General features: G+C 45.3%; 1 protein-coding gene across 1 annotated transcript; it reads right to left on the reverse strand.

Annotated features, from left to right (window-relative positions):
* Positions 1 to 10692: 10692 nt before the first annotated feature.
* clcf1 (cardiotrophin-like cytokine factor 1) lies at positions 10693 to 22942 on the reverse strand. Its single transcript, XM_082974916.1, has 3 exons — positions 22930 to 22942; positions 12495 to 12655; positions 10693 to 12177 (listed from the first exon to the last, which is right to left on the reverse strand). Exons 1-3 carry the CDS (start codon positions 22940 to 22942, stop codon positions 10810 to 10812), a joined length of 1542 nt encoding a protein of 513 aa, XP_082831042.1. The 3' UTR covers positions 10693 to 10809.
* Positions 22943 to 23312: the final 370 nt, after the last annotated feature.

Raw genomic sequence — 23312 nt, forward strand, 5'->3', positions numbered from 1 at the left:
AGTGTGTAGGTTCCTAGGTGTGCGACGTAAACAGAAGGGCATAAGACAAGGGAATGTGTAGCATTGGGGAAAGTAGTGGTATGTGTTAATTGTCGAGGTGCCCATGGGGCTGGGGATCAGAAATGTCCCGTGTGAGAGAGGCAGGTTGAGGTTTCCAGAGTGAGTAGTGCAGAAGTTGTCATATGCTGAGGCAGTGAAGAAAGTAGAGGAAGATGGGTCAAGGGGGAGGGATCCTGAGAGGAGTGATGTGACTAGTAGATATGTATCAGTACAGAGGGCTTGGGCCAACAAGTGGTATGGTACTATTTTTAGTTTATAGCTATGGTTATCAACTATACTGTGGGGATGGAATGTGAGTCGCAGAAAATTGAGATTATGGGGGCAGCTGCGGAGGTATTTGGGTGTGTGCCACTTGACGTCAGAGTTGCAGGGTGTTTAACTGGTGGTGTCCTTTAAGGCTGTTGGCACGTGGTAGGACTAAATAGATTTAATGGTAGGTTTGTTTTTCTTCGTTTCTACCTGCGCTGTTTGATCCAGCATAATTCCAGCTGCTCCTAACCAGCCATAAAGATTAAAACAAATGTGACACTTCAACATGCTAAATGCTCCATTGACTTCCCCCCACAACCAGAACTCCTTTAAAGGCCACGGAATAAACTCTTTGACAGAACATGAATCATAACATGTTATGAGAGCACTGTTTAAAAAAAAAAAGATATTACTTCTAAATAAGTCTGGAGTTGAAGTCAGATTCCGCCATGTTGGATTTACCTGACCATAGGTTTGCTCTTCAAATAGATCCTATATCTTGCTGTATCTTTCTGTCTCCTGCTTTCTGTTTTGTATTCGTTCATCTGATGGGCTGCCAACATGCACGTCAGACTTATTAGATGATCATCAAACAGCCCTCTGTCATCTGGTTATGTTCTTGCACGCGCACACAAACCATTCAAAGGTCCTATGAATTGAATCCAAAACCACCCTTCTAATCTCTTTCGAAAACATGTTGAAGAAGTCTAACACGTAGGGCAACAGCAGGCTGTGTTTTCCTAGGTAGCCGAGTCAACAGACTCAAACAGCCAGATGAAAGAAAGCACACCTCGGTGGTTACACGCTCACTGAGGATGAATTGATTAACTCATAAATCAAGCTCATCCCAAGCCCTCGGGCAACCCCTGCCTAGCGGTTAAGAGGTTCAGCCCAACCCTGCACCCTCCAGCTAAGTTAGTGGAGGCAGAACGTTCCATTGCATGGCAATGGCCCAGAGTGGGGGGAGGGAGAGGGTGGGGCAGGTGGGGCATGAGGTAAAAGGAAGGGATGGGCCAGGAAGAAGTGGGGTGGAGGAGAGAGACGAGGGGAGGAGAAGAGAGACGAGGGGAGGTAGATTCAAGAGTGTGAGAATAAATGTATGTGAAGACAAAGGATGGAGAGAGAAAGGGGAAATAAAATTGTTAAAAAGAGAAAACACGTCAATGCTATGTAGCTGTGCAGAGAGAGAAGAGGAATGCAGTAAATCCCTGGGACGACTCAACAGTTCTGTGGAGAAATAAAATAGGAATTTTTATGTGCTGCAGGTGAGCAGAACAGAGGGAAGGAAAGAGAATTGAAGATAGACATAAAAAGGGCTCCCGAGTGGCGCAGCGGTCTAAGCCACTGTGTCTCAGTGCTAGAGGCGTCATTACAGACACCCTGGTTCGAATCCAGGCTGTATCACAACCGGCTGTGATTGGGAGTCCCCATAGGGCGGCACTCAATTGGCCCAGCATCGTCCGGGTTTGGCCGGTGTAGGCCGTCATTGTAAATAAGAATTTGTACTTAACTGACTTGCCTAGTTAAATAAAGGTTCAATTGAAAAAAAAAATATATAATAATAAAAAGAGGGAGAGAATAAGGGGGTATTAGAGTTAAAAAGTGATGGTAATGAGAGATTTGCGGTGAAATGTAGTTGGACGGACAGACAGATAGAATGACTGACAGGCTGGTTAACATTCGGATAGATGGACTGAAAAAGAAAGGGATTCAAAGGGACATATGGGGAAGAGATTGAAAGAGTGAGAGAGGGAGAGAGACCGACGGGGGGGGGGTCAGATTTGTACTTAGGAAGGAGCATCTGTGTGCAAGGAGAGAGAAGGAAGTAAGAACAGAGGGAGAGAGAAAGACAGAGACAGATAGCGTTGCCTCTCACAGTGCAAATAAAAGTTCTTAACAAGAGGACTTATATGTCAACTCCTCTGTAGGCCATAACTCTTCCATTAGGTCACAGACTGCCACTCATCTGGACAGGGCTTTCCCAGACTGCTACAGGGAGCCTTAGAGAATGGAACTCAATACAGACTGCTACAGGGGGGCTTAGAGAATGGAACTCAATACAGACTGCTACAGGGGGCTTAGAGAATGGAACTCAATACAGACTGCTACAGGGGGGCTTAGAGAATGGAACTCAATACAGACTGCTACAGGGGGGCTTAGAGAATGGAACTCAATACAGACTGCTACAGGGGGGCTTAGAGAATGGAACTCAATACAGACTGCTACAGGGGGGCTTAGAGAATGGAACTCAATACAGACTGCTACAGTGAGCCTTAGGGAATGGAACTCAATACAGACTGCTACAGTGAGCCTTAGGGAATGGAACTCAATACAGACTGCTACAGGGGGGCTTAGAGAATGGAACTCAATACAGACTGCTACAGTGAGCCTTAGGGAATGGAACTCAATACAGACTGCTACAGTGAGCCTTAGGGAATGGAACTCAATACAGACTGCTACAGTGAACCTTAGGGAATGGAACTCAATACAGACTGCTACAGTGAGCCTTAGGGAATGGAACTCAATACAGACTGCTTTCAGGGGGGCTTAGGGAATGGAACTCAATACAGACTGCTACAGTGAGCCTTAGAGAATGGAACTCAATACAGACTGCTACAGTGAACCTTAGGGAATGGAACTCAATACAGACTGCTACAGTGAGCCTTAGGGAATGGAACTCAATACAGACTGCTACAGTGAGCCTTAGGGAATGGAACTCAATACAGACTGCTACAGTGAGCCTTAGGGAATGGAACTCAATACAGACTGCTACAGGGGGCCTTAGAGAATGGAACTCAATACAGACTGCTACAGTGAACCTTAGGGAATGGAACTCAATACAGACTGCTACAGTGAGCCTTAGGGAATGGAACTCAATACAGACTGCTACAGTGAGCCTTAGGGAATGGAACTCAATACAGACTGCTACAGTGAGCCTTAGGGAATGGAACTCAATACAGACTGCTACAGTGAGCCTTAGAGAATGGAACTCAATACAGACTGCTACAGTGAACCTTAGGGAATGGAACTCAATACAGACTGCTACAGTGAGCCTTAGGGAATGGAACTCAATACAGACTGCTACAGTGAGCCTCAGGGAATGGAACTCAATACAGACTGCTACAGTGAGCCTTAGGGAATGGAACTCAATACAGACTGCTACAGTGAGCCTTAGAGAATGGAACTCAATACAGACTGCTACAGTGAACCTTAGGGAATGGAACTCAATACAGACTGCTACAGTGAGCCTTAGGGAATGGAACTCAATACAGACTGCTACAGTGAGCCTTAGAGAATGGAACTCAATACAGACTGCTACAGTGAACCTTAGGGAATGGAACTCAATACAGACTGCTACAGTGAGCCTTAGGGAATGGAACTCAATACAGACTGCTACAGTGAGCCTTAGGGAATGGAACTCAATACAGACTGCTACAGTGAGCCTTAGGGAATGGAACTTAATACAGACTGCTACAGTGAGCCTTATGGAATGGAACTTAATACAGACTGCTACAGGGGGGCTTAGAGAATGGAACTCAATACAGACTGCTACAGTGAGCCTTAGAGAATGGAACTTAATACAGACTGCTACAGTGAGCCTTATGGAATGGAACTTAATACAGACTGCTACAGTGAGCCTTATGGAATGGAACTTAATACAGACTGCTACAGTGAGCCTTAGGGAATGGAACTTAATACGTAAATAACAAGAAAATGCCACTGGTCAGACTAACATTGGGTAACACTCACCAGTTACATCATCAATCTACTCATCCATACAGAGAGAAATATTGAGACTGTGTGAGTGTGTGTTGCAGGAGAGAGAGTGTAGAAATGGCATAGTTGTGAAGGGGGAGCCTCGTTTATACCCGCTTATGACACTTGCGCCTTGTATGAGTCACACACGTGGGGCGCATACAAGCCACACAGGGTCAGACACGTGCATGCACACATGCACAAACACACTCTGGCACAAAGCGGTCTTTGTTGACCACTGGTGGCGGCCCCTTTGATGTCTTTTACCAAATGTAAAAAACACACTGCGCTGTGTGTGTGTGTGCTGTCTCAGAGTTAACCCTTTCCCCCACTTTCACTCATAGTTACTGAGTCAGAGCGTGTATGACCATGTGTCAGCATTGACAACCAACCAGGGATAAGTCCCTTCCTACTGAACCATTACTGCTCCCTTTCCCCCCCACCCCCCCCCGGTTGGGTTGGGAGTTTGAACGTCAGTGTGTGTGTATATGTGTGTGTCAAATACAATTTTATTCGTCACATGCTTCGTAAACAACAACTGTAAACTAAAAGGGAAATGTTTACTTACGGGTCCTTCCCAACAATGCAGAGAGAAAGAATACAGAGAAATAGTAGAAAAGTAACACGTAATAATAAAAGTAATAATAGATACACAATAAGTCACGTAAACATGGCTGTATACGCCGGTACCAGTCGATGTGCAGGTGTATGAGGTAATTGAGGTAGATACATATAACTAGGAATAAAGTGACAGATAGTAAACACTAGCAAAAGTGTATGTGATGAGTCAAAAAAGTTAGTGCAAAAAGGGTCAATGCAGATAATTAAATAAACTCGTAATAACTTCACAGATCTTCATTGCAAAGGGTTTAAACACTGTTTCCCATGCTTGTTCAATGAACCATAATTCATGAACATGCACCTGTGGAACGGTCGTTAAGACACTAACAGCTTACAGACGGTAGGCAATTAAGGTCACAGTTATGAACACTAAGGACACTAAAGAGGCCTTTCTACTGACTCTGAAAAACACGCGTGAACGTGCCTTAGGTATGCTGCAAGGAGGCATGAGGACTGCAGATGTGGCCAGGGCAATAAATTGCAATATCCGTACTGTGAGACGCCCAAGACAGCGCTACAGGGAGACAGGACGAACAGTTGATCATCCTCGTAGTGGCAGACCACATGTAACAACACCTGCACAGGATCGGTACATCCGAACATCACACCTGCGGGACAGGTACAGGATGGCAACAACAACTGCCTGAGTTACACCAGGAACACACAATCCCTCCATCAGTGCTCAGACTGTCCGCAATAGGCTGAGAGAGGCTGGACTGAGGGCTTGTAGGCCTGTTGTAAGGCAGGTCCTCACCAGACATCACCGGCAACAATGTCGCCTATGGGCACAAACCCACCGTCGCTGGACCAGACAGGACTGGCAAAAAGTGCTCTTCACTGACAAGTCGCAGTTTTGTCTCACCAGGGGTGATGGTCGGATTCGCGTTTATCATCGATGGAATGAGCGTTACAACGAGGCCTGTACTCTGGAGCGGGATCGATTTGGAGGTGGAGGGTTCGTCATGGTCTGGGGCGGTGTGTCACAGCATCATCGGACTGAGCTTGTTGTCATTGCAGGTAATCTCAACGCTGTGTGTTACAGGGAAGACATCCTCCTCCCTCATGTGGTACCCTTCCTGCAGGCTCATCCTGACATGACCCTCCAGCATGACAATGCTACCAGCCATACTGCTTGTTCTGTGCGTGATTTCCTGCAAGACAAGAATGTCAGTGTTCTGCCATGGCCATCGAAGAGCCCGGATCTCAATCCCATTGAGTACGTCTGGGACCTGTTGGATCGGAGGGTGAGGGCTAGGGACATTCCCCCTAGAAATGTCCGGGAACTTGCAGGTGCCTTGGTGGAAGAGTGGGGTAACATCTCACAGCAAGAACTGGCAAATCTGGTGCAGTCCATGAGGAGGAGACTTAATGCAGCTGGTGGTCACACCAGATACGGACTGTTACTTTTGACCCCCCCCCCCCTTTGTTCAGGGACACATTTTTCAATTTCTGTTAGTCACATGTCTGTGGAACTTGTTCAGTTTATGTCTCAGTTGTTGAATCTTATGTTCACACAAATATTTACACGTTAAGTTTGCTGAAAATAAATGCAGTTGACAGTGAGACAGGGGCGAAAATCTGATATCAACTTTGGGGGGGACAATTACATTAAATTTTCTCAAGAGCAATTCCTGAGGGGGACACCAAAAGTAGTGCTGTAACACATAGCCTACATTGTAATATGGTAAATGTATATTGAGGAACCAAAGAAATAAGGTGTTTGCCGTACTCCTAACTACCGGTACCCAAAACTACACAACTACTCACAACAGCAATACCATTGCCTTTAACAAATCTTAGTTCAGTCACCAGTTTAAGTTGAGAGTGGGGGTATCCATGGCATTTTCCAATTATGTTCCTATTTTACAAGTTAAAAAAATGGAGAACCTTTCATGTTGCCAAACAAAGACTCAACAAACTTACCTGAGACTCCCTGTCTCTGCCAGTCTGTCCCTGCATATCTGTCCCCAACTCTGCTGTCTGTGTGCCATCTGTTGCCTGCTCTGCCTAATGACATCATTGTGAAACATTTCCATTAGAATTTCATTTCTTTCTTATGAACATTTTATCAACTAGTCTTTGAGATATTAGGCTACTAGGGTTCTTACTTTGCGTTTTGGTGTACTGAAAAATACTCTGATGTCTGTCTTTTATTTTTCTGCCATTTTTCTACCTGGCTGGCTGGCTACACACACACACAGTGTGTAGGTTATTTACAGTAGGAGATGGGCTTCTATCATATCTTTTATCATTCTATTTGGGTTTCGATCTAAAAGGTAGCTAGCAAATGTGAAACGGATTAAAATGACAAGAGTTGACAGCTGTATGAGTTCACCATTTACACAACATATGCTGCAACCTTTTGTAATTTTAATAGTTTGTTTCATATTGGCTGGCTTCCAACAATAGCTGAATTTGCAAAGCTAGCGAGCACCAATTCAGTTTCAGTGGTGTTTGCTATAATCTTTGCTACCCGGGTTAAATAAAATAAATAAAGAAAAGTTCCCTTGCGACAATTTAGCTTTTGCAACGAGACCATTAAATATATTTAAGACAATGGTAGAAGAGAGTGTAGTTCTGTTCAGTTTGGACTTCAGTTTATCGCTAACCTTATCACAGGGACTTTAAAGCACTAACTTACATCATCTGCATGCTGATCTCGGAATAAATTGACGATAGCAAAGATTCCATCTTTGACGAGGCCACATAAATGGAATAGGTACTAGCTAGCTTAATAGTTAATATTTGCGCACTAGCTCTGCATATTCAGCTAGTGTGAGTGCGCGATTGACTGGATTAACCTCACGTCAGTTACGTTCATTGAGTGCCTTTCAGACAGTGGCTACAACCCCTCTGTTACCTTGCCAGTGGATCAAACCATTGTGAGGAAAAGGGTGGGGGGGTCGCAATCTTTTGAAACTTAAAAACGCGCTATTAAGTGTCTATAATCAGCACAATTGCTTTCATTGCGTATTATTAATATTATTTAAATTACATAGTTATGTTTCAGTGATATATTGGGGGGGACAAATCATATTTTTCCCAGGATGGGGGGGTCGTGTCCCCCCCGTCTCCCCTGGGATTTCCGCCCATGCAGTGAGAGGATGTTTCCTTTTTTGCTGAGTTTAGTTAACCAAGTAGCAATCCGGACTAACTATTTATCAGTCTTATGGCTTGGGGGTAGAAGCTGTTCAGGGTCCAGGTTCTAGACTTGGTGCATCAGTACCGCTTGCCATGCAGTCGCAGAGAGAACAGTCTATGACTGGGGTGGCTAGAGTCTTTGACAATTTTTAGGATCTTCCTCTGACACTGCATGGTATAGAGGTCCTGAATGGCAGGGAGTTTGACCCCAGTGATGTACTGGGCCGTACGCACTACCCTTGCAGTCAGATGCCAAGCAGCAGCTGTACAAAGTGGTGATGCAGCCAGTCAAGACGCTCTCAATGGTGCAGCTGTATATCTTTTTGAGGATCTGAGGGCTCATGCCAAATGTTTTCAGCCTCCTGAGGGGGAAGAGGCGTTATCGTGCCCTCTTCATGACTGTGTTGGCGTGTGTGGAACATGATAATTCCTTAGTGATGTGGACACCGAGGAACTCTCGACCTGCTCCACTACGGCCCCGTCGATATGAATGGGGGCGTGCTTGGCCCTCCGTTTTCCGTAGTTCACGATCAGCTCCTTTGTCTTGCTGACGTTGAGGGAGAGGTTGTTGTCCTGGCACCATACTGCCAGGTCTCTGACCTCCTCCCTATAGGCTGTCTCATCGTCGTCAGTGATCAGCCTACCACCGCCGTGTCATCGGCAGACTTAATGATGGTGTTGGAGTCGTGCGCGGCCATGCATTCGTGGATGAACAGGGAGTACAGGAGGTGACTAAGCACGCACGCCTGAGGGGCCCCCGTGTTGAAGGTCAGTGTGGTGGATGTGTTGTTGCCTACCCTCACCACCTGGGGGCATCGTGTCAGGAAGTCCAGGATCCAGTTACAGAGGGAGGCATTCAGTCCCAGTGTCCTTAGCTTAGTGGTTTAGCTTGGAGGGCATTTATGGTGTTGAACACTGAGCTGTAGTCAATGAACAGCATTCTCACATAGGTGTTCTTCTTGTCCAGGTGGGAGTGCAATAGAGAGGGCAATATGGAGTGCAATTGAGTCATCTGTAGATCTGTTCCCACTCAAATGAGAATTTGAGTGGGTCCAGGGTGTCTGGGATGATGGTGTGGCTGTGACCTCCAAGTTTGTTAGTAACTCTCACTCAGATGTCAATAACATGGCATAAGCCATGGCAAAATAGGTCGAATTGCAGGAAATTAGCTGTAAAACTGAAAAGAAAATATCGGCGCCATGGCAAAATGAGTAGAATTGCATGACATTTTTTTCTAAAATATAAAAAGTTTATTTCCGCCCATGGCGAAATATGTAGAATTGCAGGAAATTAACTTAAAATTTACATTTCTCTATGTCAAGAGGGGGACACACTAAAAGGGCCCCCAAAAGGCTAGAGCCGGCCCTGTGTATCTGTGTGTGTAGTCGGTTGGGAAATGGTTGTGCACAGTGTAGGTGTGTAGCTGAGGTGAAGGGTGGGATCTTCATTGATCCCTTAATTTCCAGCCTGAGGGGAAACGAGAGACGGGGGGAGAAAGAGAGTGAGAAACTGTGTGAGGGAAATGGAAGAGAGAGTTAGAGACAGAGAACAACGGAAAGAAACAGAGGGGGTGAAGGTGGACGTGTTTAAGGGTTGTGTTCGTACCTGTGTGTTTATGCTCCTAAGCTCTGTCTGTTACGAGGCAGGTTAGAGGGATATTTTTGGGAAGGCGAGATGCGTGAGATAATAGGATGGAGAACAGAAAGGGAGTAGTGAGGGATGGGGGGAAGGGGAGAGATGAAAGAAAAAGAGACATCGTAAATTTTGTCAAGACAGACAAATAAAACTCTTTCATTACCCTCTTGTTTTTGATAAATGTGAGTCGCTCTTAGTTTTCGGAAATGCACCCCCTTCCAAATCTTTCAGTTGTACCCCTCACCCAAACCAACACAGTCAAAACCATAACGTTCAAAAACAACCTCACTCCCCAAACACCCCTCCCTAAAGGAACAATAACATTCATCTCAGTACAAAAGCTCATATTTGATTATTTTCCATCTCCAACATGATGTAGGACAGTATTCACACAAGAAAATAAATACAACATCTTGTTCAATAAATATCACAGATATAATCTAATCCTAAACTATACATACACACTGTTGGACATTACTGAAAAGGTCCCAGACCTGCTGTAAAGACAAGGCAGTTGATAGAAAACCCCACCATGCCAAGGTTAGGGGCTTTTGTGTTGCATATGGCTGAAAAAAGTGGAGGGAAAGGCTGAGATACCCATTCTAAAGCTAAAAGTGTCAACAACTGAACTGTAAAAACAGTTGGCCAATTCACAAATGACTGGTACGCCTGGAAATGGGTCTGTACTGTGTGTGTCCGGTAGGTGTCTATGCAGTGTTTACTGTAAGTGTCTGCAGATTTCTGATTACTCAGCAACCCCCACCGCCCACTTTCTCTCTTTCTCCCACTCACTCTCTTTCTACCCTCTTCTCCTTCCTCTTCTTCCCTGTCTCTCTCCATTCATAACTCTCTCTTCCTCCCTAAGATGAATGTCTAGTGATTCACTGCTGTTCTGATTCAGCTCTCAGTCAATGACATGACTGTCTAGCTGCTTGATCACCACCTTTGTCCAGTATGTGAGGTGTTACATCCAGTAAATAAGTTCCAATGGCAGATCAATGACCTGCTATGTCATGATGTCATGACATTGGTGACAGTGCTGATATTGTCCACAGACAGCGACAGACAATTGATTATTTTCCATCCCCGGATGTGCCAATGTGTGCTCAGGCTGATGGCAGGCCAGAAAGCCACTTTTCCGTGGTTCAGCACTAGGTAGGTATTCCAACACTGTCTGTGTGAAAATGTGTGTGTGTGTTTGTGCCCACTCTCAGGTTCTATGTGTGGGTATGTCTCTGTGTGTGTTCTCTCAGTTTCTCAGACTGTGTGTGTGAGAGAGAGAGAGAGAGAGAGACAGAGAGAGAGAGACAGACAGACAGTGTGTGTCCTCCCTCCTCTATCAGTCTGTCAGACTCGGAGTCTCTTCTTGAGGCGGTTGAAGTCCTTGGCGGAGCGCCACAGCCAGCTCTGCAGTTCCCTCAGTACCCAGAAGCCCTCAACCTTCCTGGAGAAGTCGTTCAGCGCCGGCTGCACCGCCAGCAGAGGGGAGGAGGACAGAAGAGGTGACAGGGGAGGGGGCGGCAGCAAGGGGGGACCCCTCCTCAATGACAGGGGAACTGGTTCTGACAACAGGGTGTGTCCCTCCCCCGGCCCTGTGCCAAACGGGTAGAGGAGGGAGAGGGGTGAGAGGGGGGGGTGGAGAGTGGGGGAGAATAAGGAGCGAGGGGATCGGCGCTGGGGATGGAAGGATGAAGAGGAGGAGAGGAGGGATGCAGACTCTCGGATGATGTATTGTTCCTCCTCTGTCGCCCTGTTTTCTGAATCCCCCCCGGCTCTGTCCTTATTTTGGGGGTGATAGTTGAAGTTGTAGCTGTAGAGGTTGTTGTGATCATAGTTGTTGTTGTTATTGTTGTTTAGGAGTTGTTGTTGGGGGAAGGTTTGTCTGTCTGAAAAGGACAGAGTGACGCTGGCTTCAGAGTCCAGTGGACCCTGCTTAACTGTTCTCTCTCCTTCCTCTGAAACACTCAGCAGCCTCCTCCCCCTTCTGTCCTTCCCTCCCTTTCTCTCCAACTCATCCTCCTCTTCCCTGTCTTCACTGGCCCCCTCCCAATCTTCTGCCTCTCTCCTCCTCCCTTTCCTCCCACGCTCCCATCTCTCCTCCTGCCTCGACCCCACGCTCCTAACCACAGCCCTAGTTACCTCCGCTCTCCTACCCTCCCTCCCCCTATCTTTCTCTCTCTCCCTCTTTCTCGCTGTCATTTCTCTCCTGGTGCTCTCCTCCTTTTCTCCTCTCACTGCCCCTCTGGTGGTCCCAGTACCCCTCTGATCACCAAGAGGATGCCTCTTTGGCCCCACCTCCGCCCCCACCCCTGCCTTATAGAGACCCTGACTCATCAGTGGGGATGGTCTGCGTCCCATTGCCTCTCTGTCGCCCCCTGTGTCTCTCTGCAGGTACTGCGCCTCGATCCCAGCAGGAGGCAGGGCATACCCCTGAGTGTTCATGAGGCTTGATATAGACCCCAGCAGACTGTCCAGGCCTGTAGAGAAGTGCAGCAGGGAGCTCTGGAGGTAGGGGCAGAGGGTGGAGCGGGCCAGCTCCCTCACCGCTCCCAGCAGGACAGAGTAAGCCCTATGGTTCTGGGTCAGCCTGGCACGGTTCTCCAATCCCCGCCACAGCTCCAGACGGGTGGCGGCGCTGGGCAGGGACAGGGTCGTGCTGTTGGGCCGTGGAGGGGAGAAGTCTGGATCACTGAACGGAGGGCCCAGGTAGGATAGCTAAGGGAGGGAAGAGGGGAGGAGATGGAGGAAGAGCAGAGTATGGAAAGAGGGAGTGGGAGGGAGAGAAGGAATATTTAATCCAACATGTGCAATCAGTCATGGATTAACTATGCTCAGACACAAGCCTGGGTGCCAGTCTGTTTCTGTGTTAGCAAACTCCCAATAGCAAAGACCAAAGGGTTGGCTGGAGCAGAAACAGAATGGAACCAGGCTTCTCAAATATGTGGTGAATTCAAACACTTGTGGAAAGAAACATTGACATGCTCCAACATAAGTGTTTCAACACAGCATCTATATAACAGTACAGTACTCACATAGGTGTCCTTTATCTCTCTCAGCTGATGCTCCAGGTACTTGGTCAGCTCATACGTCCTCTCAATCGAAGTTCTCTCATTAGACAGGCTGAGGTAGGGCTCTGGGACCTGGACCGATGCTACGGCTGCAGACAATAGCAGTGTGAGCTGGATGTGATGGACTGGGGGAGAATCCAGTCAAAGGAAAGATCAGTATTTGTTGAAGATTAAAACTACACAAGGCTGTTTATTTCTAAGTCTCTATGGTGATGGTTTTGTTTGAATATATTGGCAAATCTAAGTAATCTGACTGGCAATAAAACCTTTCGGTTTCAATCCAATTTTAGAGGTTCTGGCTGTCAAATGTTTTCTTTGGTCTCAAATAAAACTTCAGTCAAAGCTTCAAACAGTCAGACGAATGGTCTCACTGTTCAATCCACCTCTAACACACGCACACACACACACTCATGCACGCAGGCAGGCCCTCACACACACACACACACACACACACACAGCAGAGATATATATCTGGCTTACTTTATTGTCATCAACATGTTTATTTGTGTGCGTTTGTTTTGAATGCATGACTTTGTCTCTTATTTGCCTTAATTTGCTTGTGTTTACGTTGGTGTTGTATAAGTGTTTACGTTGGTGTTGTATAAGTGTTTACGTTGGTGTTGTATAAGTGTTTACGTTGGTGTTGTATAAGTGTTTACGTTGGTGTTGTATAAGTGTTTATGTTGGCATGTGAGTGCTTGTAAATGTGCGTACATGTGTGCATGATTTTGTTGTTTGTACTTGGAATGCTGTACATCGGTGTGGATACATTGGTGTGCATGTGTGTGTTTAATGTTAAGCGTGTGTGCCTGTTTACATGAGTGCATGCATACGTTGTGTGTGTGTGCGTGTGTTAAGTTGGAGGTGTGTGTGTTAAGTTGGAGGTGTGTGTGTGTGTGTGTGTGTTAAGTTGGAGGTGTGTGTGTGTGTTAAGTTGGAGGTGTGTGTGTGTGTTAAGTTGGAGGTGTGTGTGTGTAAGTTGGAGGTGTGTGTGTGTGTTAAGTTGGAGGTGTGTGTGTGTAAGTTGGAGGGTGTGGTGTGTTAAGTTGGAGGTGTGTGTGTGTGTGTGTTAAGTTGGAGGTGTGTGTGTGTGTGTTAAGTTGGAGGGTGTGTGTGTGTGTTAAGTTGGAGGTGTGTGTGTGTGTTAAGTTGGAGGTGTGTGTGTGTGTGTGTTAAGTTGGAGGGTGTGTGGTGTGTGTTAAGTTGGAGGTGTGTGTGTGTAAGTTGGAGGTGTGTGTGTTAAGTTGGAGGTGTGTGTGTGTGTGTGTGTGTTGAAGTTGGAGGTGTGTGTGTGTGTTAAGTTGGAGGTGTGTGTGTGTGTTAAGTTGGAGGTGGTGTGTGTTAAGTTGGAGGTGTGTGTGTGTGTGTTAAGTTGGAGGTGTGTGTGTGTGTGTGTTAAGTTGGAGGTGTGTGTGTGTGTGTTAAGTTGGAGGTGTGTGTGTGTGTGTGTTAAGTTGGAGGTGTGTGTGTGTGTGTTAAGTTGGAGGTGTGTGTGTGTGTGTTAAGTTGGAGGTGTGTGTGTGTGTGTTAAGTTGGAGGTGTGTGTGTGTGTGTAAGTTGGAGGTGTGTGTGTGTGTGTAAGTTGGAGGTGTGTGTGTTAAGTTGGAGGTGTGTGTGTGTAAGTTGGAGGTGGTGTGTGTGTGTGTGTGTTAAGTTGGAGGTGTGTGTGTGTGTGTTAAGTTGGAGGTGTGTGTGTGTGTTAAGTTGGAGGTGTGTGTGTGTGTGTTAAGTTGGAGGTGTGTGTGTGTGTTAAGTTGGAGGTGTGTGTGTGTGTGTGTTAAGTTGGAGGTGTGTGTGTGTGTTAAGTTGGAGGTGTGTGTGTGTGTTAGTTGGAGGTGTGTGTGTTAAGTTGGAGGTGTGTGTGTGTGTGTTAAGTTGGAGGTGTGTGTGTGTGTTAAGTTGGAGGTGTGTGTGTGTGTTAAGTTGGAGGTGTGTGTGTGTGTGTTAAGTTGGAGGTGTGTGTGTTAGGTGGAGGTGTGTGTGTGTGTGTGTTAAGTTGGAGGTGTGTGTGTGTGTGTTAAGTTGGAGGTGTGTGTGTGTGTTAGTGGAGGTGTGTGTGTTAAGGTGGAGGTGTGTGTGTGTGTGTGTTAAGTTGGAGGTGTGTGTGTGTGTGTGTAAGTTGGAGGTGTGTGTGTGTGTGTTAAGTTGGAGGTGTGTGTGTGTGTGTTAAGTTGGAGGTGTGTGTGTGTGTGTTAAGTTGGAGGTGTGTGTGTGTGTGTTAAGTTGGAGGTGTGTGTGTGTGTGTTAAGTTGGAGGTGTGTGTGTGTGTGTTAAGTTGGAGGTGTGTGTGTTAAGTTGGAGGTGTGTGTGTGTGTGTGTGTGTTAAGTTGGAGGTGTGTGTGTGTGTGTGTGTGTGTTAAGTTGGAGGTGTGTGTGTTAAGGTGGAGGTGTGTGTGTGTGTGTGTTAAGTTGGAGGTGTGTGTGTGTGTGTTAAGTTGGAGGTGTGTGTGTGTGTGTTAAGTTGGAGGTGTGTGTGTGTGTTAAGTTGGAGGTGTGTGTGTGTGTGTTAAGTTGGAGGTGTGTGTGTGTGTGTTAAGTTGGAGGTGTGTGTGTGTGTTAAGTTGGAGGTGTGTGTGTTAAGTTGGAGGTGTGTGTGTGTGTGTGTTAAGTTGGAGGTGTGTGTGTGTGTTAAGTTGGAGGTGTGTGTGTTAAGTTGGAGGTGTGTGTGTGTGTGTGTTAAGTTGGAGGTGTGTGTGTGTGTGTTAAGTTGGAGGTGTGTGTGTGTGTGTGTTAAGTTGGAGGTGTGTGTGTGTGTGTGTGTAAGTTGGAGGTGACCAGGGGGGGCTAATGTGTGGACCCTTTTTAAGGCCCTCTCTTCCAGCTTCACACAGGGAAAATGGTGGCCAAATGATCTATGTTAATGGTAGAGAGCTCAGTGCCTATCCACTTCCCTGTCCCATAGGGCCACTGAGAGACAGAACACACAGAGAATCCTATTCCCCTGTCTGTCTGTCTGTCTGTCTGTCTGTCTGTCCCCCAGGACTCAGCTGTCATAACTTCCCAAATGCTCTCATTTTATGCATCCTTTAATCTCTCCCCCCCCCCCCCTTTCTCCATCTTGTTGCCACACACATCTGTTACCTCTCTCCTATTCTCTTTTGCCCTTTGCTTTCCAAGAACCGTTTCATCCACCCTATACTCTCTCTCTTTTCCCTTCCTCCACCACGCTTGTATTCATGGTCCCGCTCTCTCTCGGTCTTCCAGGCTGACAGGCAGACAGGGCAAGGGTCTGTGTAATTCTGAGTTTTAAACATGTTGCTGTTCACCAGGTGTGAAATATGTTCTGTACAGGATGTTACCATCTCTCTGTTCCCCCATCCATCCCCTTCTTTCTCTCTCTATCCAATCCATCGCTCTCCTTTCAACTCCTCTTCCACTTATTCTCTCCTGTCTTTCTTACTCCTGCAATATCCCTCTGTTTCTCATTTCCTCTCTTCCTTTCTGTCCCTCCATCTATTTGGTGAAGGTTATCAGGTTGTTGATTGTTTTCTCCATTTCCTCTCCTTCTCCTCCTTTACCCCTCTCTTTCTTCTCGTCTTTAAAATCTTGTCTTGAAAATAAGAATTTGTTCTTAACCGACTTGCCTAGTTAAATAAAGGTAAAATGACATTTAGAAGTCTTCCGTTTTTTTTGCCCCAGGCCAAAATAACAGCAGCTTATTAACCCTGATTAGTGCTCTCTCTCTCTCTCTCTCTCTCTCTCACTCCCTCATTCTTCCCTCCATCAGTTTGCCCCCGGGGAGTGAAAGACTTAAGAGGAGCTCTTGAACAACTCACAAACATTTATGCAGACACCTTGTTCTGCTCAGAACTAACCAAACATGTCAGGACTTTTTCCACTATAGAACCCATTTCTCAACGTCATCACTTTCAACATATTACTCCTTAACACACCTCAACACCTTTCATCTGAATCGGTTTAACAGTTACAGCAAAACATGTCAACTCCTTTCAATCACAAAAGCTCGATGCCCGACACACCTTAATATTTAGAACGAATTGCAACAGCTCAACAACTCTCCCGTGGAACATAGAAGAATACTGTAGAGAAATATAACTCATCTCGGTAACTTCCTAACACGCACCTGGAACACTTCACATTGCATGTGTTTTAATGCAAAACACAACGCAGCCTGGCAGAATGCCGCTTTGATGCACAAGCGTCGTCTGTAGAATGAGACAGTTTTACTGTGGACGGTAAATGTTAGGATAACGTAAAGCCCAAACCCTCGGTCTTCGGAGCAGGGAGCAGTACCTGGCACTAAGAACAAACTCCACAGGACAGGTTGAAGCCAGAACATTCTCACAGGCATGATCACATTACAACAGAGCTTTCCTGTGACCTGTGTGTGTGTGTGTGTGTGTGTGTGCGTATACACGCAGTTCTCCATTCTCTAAACCATGTTTGATTATCTATGTTAATCTATGGTTTGATTGCAGATGTAAATGTGAAACTTTGCACAGTCTTATGGCTGCCAGCTGTAGGACAACATTTATGGTGCTTGATTTGAGGTTAAGAGTCTGTGGTCAGTCAAGGTTGAACATTGGGGTTAGGGCACAGGCTGGCCTCAGGGCTGGGGTACAGATCCTACAGACTACAGAAGACTTGCTATCAGCTACCGTCATGTCCAAAATTATTGGCACCCTTGATAAAGATTAGCAAAAAAAGACTGTATAAAATAAATCATATAAATACGGAGCTATATTGTATGCTAAGTGGGATTTTTATTGTATACTAATAGAGTTGCTCAGAGACTATTTTATTTAACTAATAAAACGAATCTAAAAAAAGATAAGGCTGTTTTCAGTACTCCAGCAGCCTCACCTTGCGAGGATATTGACAATGAGCCTTTTCTAAAATGTCTCATGAGATTGGAGAACACATTGGGAGGGGTCTTAGACCACTCCTCCAGATCCTTGATATCCTTCATCTGCACTTATGGACTGACCTCTTCAATTCAAACCACAGGTTTTCAATGGGGTTCAAGTCTGGAGACTGTTGATTTTGTGGTTAATTAACCATATATTTGTGTATTTTGATGTGTGTGTTGGGGTTATTGTCTTGATGGAAGATCCCCTTGCGTCTAAGTTCCCGCCTCTTAGCTGAAGGAGCCAGGTTTTGGGCTAAAATGTCCTGGTACTTGGTAAAGTTGATGATGCCGTTGACCTTAACAAGGGCCGCAGGACCAGTGGAAGCAAAATAGCCCCATGACATCAACGATCCACCACCATATTTTACAGTGGGTATGAGCTACTATTCTGTATATGCTTCTGTTTTTCAACGACAAACCCACCACTGGTGTGCGTGGCCAAAGAACTCTATTTTCATGTCATCTGACCATAACCCTGCTCGGAGTTTGCTAAACGGCATTGGCACTTGGATTGGAAGCGGTGCTATATTCTACATTATAAACTGGGTGGTTCGAGCCGTGGTATATGAGACTGTATACCACGGGTATGACAAAACATGTATTTTTACTGTTCTAATTACATTTGTAACCAGTTTATAATAGCAATGGGGCACCTCAGGGATTTGTGGTATATGGCCAATATACCACGGCTAAGGGCTGTATCCAGGCACTCCGCGTTGCGCATAAGAACAGCCCTTAGCCGTGGTATATTGGCCATATACCACACCCACTCGGGCCTTATTTCTTAATTCTATTTAGTTCTATTCTATCCATATTTAGTACCTGAGGAAAATGATATTTCACCATAAAGTAAGGTGGCTTTGTGCATGCACACACTGATACCCTGGCTGGCTGGACAGTAACAGGCGTTTAGACCACAGGGAGGGGGGTGGCAGGGTCAGGGTCGATGTGTGCCTGTGTACAGTTACAGCACAGATTTATGTACTCAATCAAACGTGCATTCCTTCACTAACTCAACACACACACACGCGCGCGCATACACGCACGCACACATGCACACACACACAAGGACCAACGTGCCAATCTTTTGAAACACACTTACATGTGCTTGAGCATATACACACACACACACACACACACACACACACACACTCACACTCACACTCACACTCTCTCCATCTCTTATCCCTGGAGATATCTTCTTGGAGTTCATATTGAAATTCAAATTGATCTACTTGGCATGGAACGGACCCTGGATTGCCAAAGAACATCAATGACAGAAAACCAAAAGGGAGATAGAGAGGCATAAAACATACAATACAATTGTATGATTACAACAAAACCCTCTCTTTGCTACTTCCAACAAACTCAACGTTCACTCTTTTTAGTTTTGTGTTTCTCTCTGATTTAATTATCTTCCTCTCCCCGTTTGTTTATTCTCTCTCCTTCCCAGAGAAATGTGTCTTTAATTCTTACTTTCATTACACACTTCGTCCTCTCAGTTTTCCATCCACCGCCTAATGATCAATATTAGCTCTCTCCATATCCCTTTCTTTCTCTCCTTCAATGTTCACTTTTTGGACTCTCTCTTTCTTCCCTTCTCTAATTAGCACACCTCATCCCCTTCATCTACTGTACCTCTTTCCATTCTTCCCTCCTTTTTTCAGACAGTCAGACTTAGGTTTCTAATTTACATTTTAGTCATTTTAGCAGACGCTCTTATCCAGAGCGACTTACAGTAGTGAGTGCATACATTTTCATACATTTCATTTCATGCATTTTCTTTTTTTTTTGTACTGGCCCCCCGGGGGAAATCGAACCCACAACCCTGGCGTTGCGCACACCATGCTGGCGTTGCAAACACCATGCTCTACCAACTGAGCCACAGGGAGTCTACCTTCCCCTGCTCTGCCTAACTCCCTATCCAAAACCCCCAGGTTACGCTTAAAAAGGAAGTCTGCAACAACAAAAATACAAGAGCCGTCCGTTCAATGTATTCTGTCTGTCTGCTTTAGAAAACAATGGAGGAGAGAGGGAGAGAAAGGGGGGATGGGGGAGAAAGTGACAGACAGACATAAAGAGAGGGATGTAGAGAGAAATACAGAGAGGAGGAGAAGGGGTAAAGGACTTGGATGAGAGAGAATAAGGGAAAGGCAGAGAGAGAGAGAGATGAAGTGAAGGGCCATGTTAATTTGGGAAAAATGTAAACAGCATGTGTAACTGTTCAAAGCGTGACCAACTCATTTTATATCATTCCCCCTCTCCCTCTCTCGCTAACTCCTGTCAATAGGGAATCTGTACTGTATTAATCCTGCACCACCACTTTCTCCTTCTCTTACTCAATCCCTCTTTCTCTCACTCTTTCGACCTCAATGTCTCTCTCCCTCTCTCTCACACACACAGAGTCAAGGATGGGGCTGAGCAAAGGATGTGAATGGTCCATCGCTTTTTCTTTCATCCCTCTCTCTTTACTTTCTCCTATATTCTTCTGTCGCTCTGCTCTAGACCCAAGTGTGGGTTTGAACCCTTCAACAGAGTGGATGTGCTCTGCTTTCCACACGGACACAAACACTGTTATCTAAAACACACCGACACTAATTCAGCCTCACAGCCATAACATGCCGGTGTGTGTCAGAGAGAAAAACACGCACAGGAGACAGACAGAGAAAGAAAGAGAGAGAAAGAAAGAGGTCAAAGGCAATACGGTCTGTCTGTTTGAACTTGGTTTATATTCTTTATATGCTCAAATCTGGGAAACTTGGTCATATCAAGTGGTTTAGTTATATAACTAATATTGGATCATTTGTATGGGGGGGGGGGTTGTTGTTTTAACCTTATTGCTTTATTGAAGACCATCTGAAAGCGTGGGAGAGAGGAGGAAAAAAAGAGTGGGAGAGAGAGAGGCAGGGAGAGAGAGAGAGGCAGGGAGAGAGAGAGGAAATCTTCAGCCTATTATTCTTTTGTTTTAGAGCTTATAAACTCAGCAAAAAAAGAAATGTCCCTTTTTCAGGACCATGTCTTTCAAAGATAATTCGTAAAAATCCAAATAACTTCACAGATCTTCATTGTAAAGGGTTTAAACACCGTTTCCCATGCTTGTTCAATGAACCATAAACGATTCATGACAATGCATAGCTTTCCCTGTGGCTCAGTTGGTAGAGCATGGTGTTTGCAACGCCAGCATGGTGTGTGCAATGCCGGGGTTGTGGGTTCGATTCCCACGGGGGGCCAGTACAAAAAAATGCATGAAATGAAATGTATGCGTTCACTACTGTCAGTTGCTCTGGATAAGAGTGTCTGCTAAATGAGTAAAATGTAAAAAATGTAAATGCACCTGTGGAACGGTCGTTAAGACACTAACAGCTTACAGATGGTAGGGAGTTAGGAAAACTTAGGACACTAAAGAGGCCTTTCTACTGACTCTGAAAAACACCAAAAGAAAGATGCCCAGGGTCCCTGCTCATCTGTGTGAACGTGCCTTAGGCATGCTGCAAGGAGGCATGAGGACTGCAGATGTGGCCAGGACAATAAATTGCAATGTCTGTACTGTGAGACAGCACTACAGGGAGACAGGACAGACAACTGATTGTCCTTGCAGGGGCAGACCATGTGTAACACCTGCACAGGATCGGTACATCTGAACATCACACCTGTGGGACAGGTACAGGATGGCAACAACAACTGCCTGAGTTACACCAGGAACACACAATCCCTCCATCAGTGCTCAGACTGTCTGCAATAGGCTGAGAGAGGCTGGACTGAGGGATTGTAAGGCAACAATGTTGCCTATGGGCATAAACCCACTGTTGCTGGTCCAGAGAGGACTGGCAAAAAGTGCTCTTCACTGACGAGTCACAGTTTTGTCTCACCAGGGGTGATGGTCAGATTCGCGTTTATCATCGATGGAATGAGTGTGAGGCCTGTACTCTGGAGCGGGATCGAGGTGGAGGGTCCGTCATGGTCTGGGGCGGTGTGTCACAGCATCATCGGACTGAGCTTGTTGTCATTGCAGGTAATCTCAATGCTGTGCGTTACGGGGAAGACGTCCTCCTCCCTCATGTGGTACCCTTCCTGCAGGCTCATCCTGACATGACCCTCCAGCATGACCATGCTACCAGCCATACTGCTCGTTCTGTGCGTGATTTCCTGCAAGACAGGAATGTCAGTGTTCTGCCATGGTCAGCGAAGAGCCCGGGTCTCAATCCCATTGAGCAGGTCTGGGACCTGTTGGATCGGAGGGTGAGGGCTAGGGACATTCCCCCCAGAAATGTTCGGGAAACTTGCAGGTGCCTTGGTGGAAGAGTGGGGTAACATCTCACAGCAAGAACTGGCAAATCTGGTGCACTCCATGAGGAGGAGATGCACTGCAGTACTTAATGCAGCTGGTGGCCACACCAGATACGGACTGTTACTTTTGATTTTGACCCCCCCTTTGTTCAGGGACACATAATTCCATTTCTGTTAGTCACATGTCTGTGGAACTTGTTCAGTTTATGTCTCAGTTGTTGAATCTTGTTATGTTCATACAAATATTTACACATGTTTAGTTTGCTGAAAACTTAAAAAGATGTTTCTATTTTTACTGAGTTTAGCATCATTTTGTCACACAATGTTTAACCTCCCTCTCTTTTACCCCCCATCCACAGACATGGAACACCAGCGCATAGGCTGTCCCAAGGGGCAGGTGTATGTGTGTTCTCACACCCTGACTAACGTGAACAATGTACTTTCTCATATCAATGTCTGCTAACTAGACAAGGGCTTTAGCTCCATCTTGTACCTCTCAACCCAAGCCATTTTTTACAATGAAGGAAACTTCTCATTCACACACACACACACACACACACACACACACACACACCACACACAGCCACTAGCGCTAATTTAAAAAACATTTGTCATTTCTAAGCTTGTGAAAACTTACATTCAGATCAAATTGCCTCCTCAATGTCCTACACTGTAAATCCCCCTTTTTATAGAACAGAGAAGTTCTCAAAGGGATTTTTGTTATGTTATAACATTTGATCTCAGTATTTGTTTATATTTTGAGTATCAATATATATGATATGTGCAGACAAAAGCTCAACTACTCTATTTCTTCTGTATTCTCAGATAAACATGCTTTACGTATTTGTTATCTTTTAATATGTTATTACAATTGTCAACTGGGGAGGGATTTCTGCTATTATCTGAAAATATTCAGGGTTCATATATCCATTGAAATTTACTTAGAAATTTGACTTAGGTGGTAGAGAAAATGAAGTGCAAATTCACCTTGGTCATCATCATATTATTATGCAAAATATACAACTTACTGGGAACTCCTACTGTGGATAATTTCAAAATGATCAAATAACAGGAATACCACTAGTGTGGTTTGTAAAATATTCATTTGTAAAAGAGATTGGTTCATAGTAAATCATTATTATCCTAATCACATGAATCATCATTATAATAAATAAATACAATTTTTTATAAGACTGTTATTGTGGAAGATATTAAGCTTTGATCATTTTTACAGGGACTTACCTCCAAAATGCATCTTTAATTTTGGCAAATTACTTTATTTCCTTTCAGTTCACACTGATTAAATCAGCAAGGCTTTAATCCAAAGACAACTTGCCAAATTGCGTAATGATGAATTCGTATCCTCTTTTGTTAGTTTAACCTATTCGACTTTAATTTGTCCTTGATTAGTCCAATTTTAAATATATTCTCTTGAAAAAATACATTTCTGAATCCTGGGTACGTAGAATTCACACCTTCTCTAATGAAAAATGTGTGAGTTGATAAAAAAATATCGATAACACCGAATTCCATCGGTGGGTCCCTGTCTATCCAAGCCGAGGTGTGCGCACCAAATCCGCCAGGCTGACGTTGACGGTCCGTAGACTTGACGGGCGTATGGTCTG

The sequence above is a fragment of the Salmo salar genome, chromosome 05 (genome assembly GCF_965601325.2).
Source record: "Salmo salar chromosome 05, fSalSal1, whole genome shotgun sequence".
Taxonomy (NCBI): Eukaryota; Metazoa; Chordata; class Actinopteri; order Salmoniformes; family Salmonidae; genus Salmo; species Salmo salar.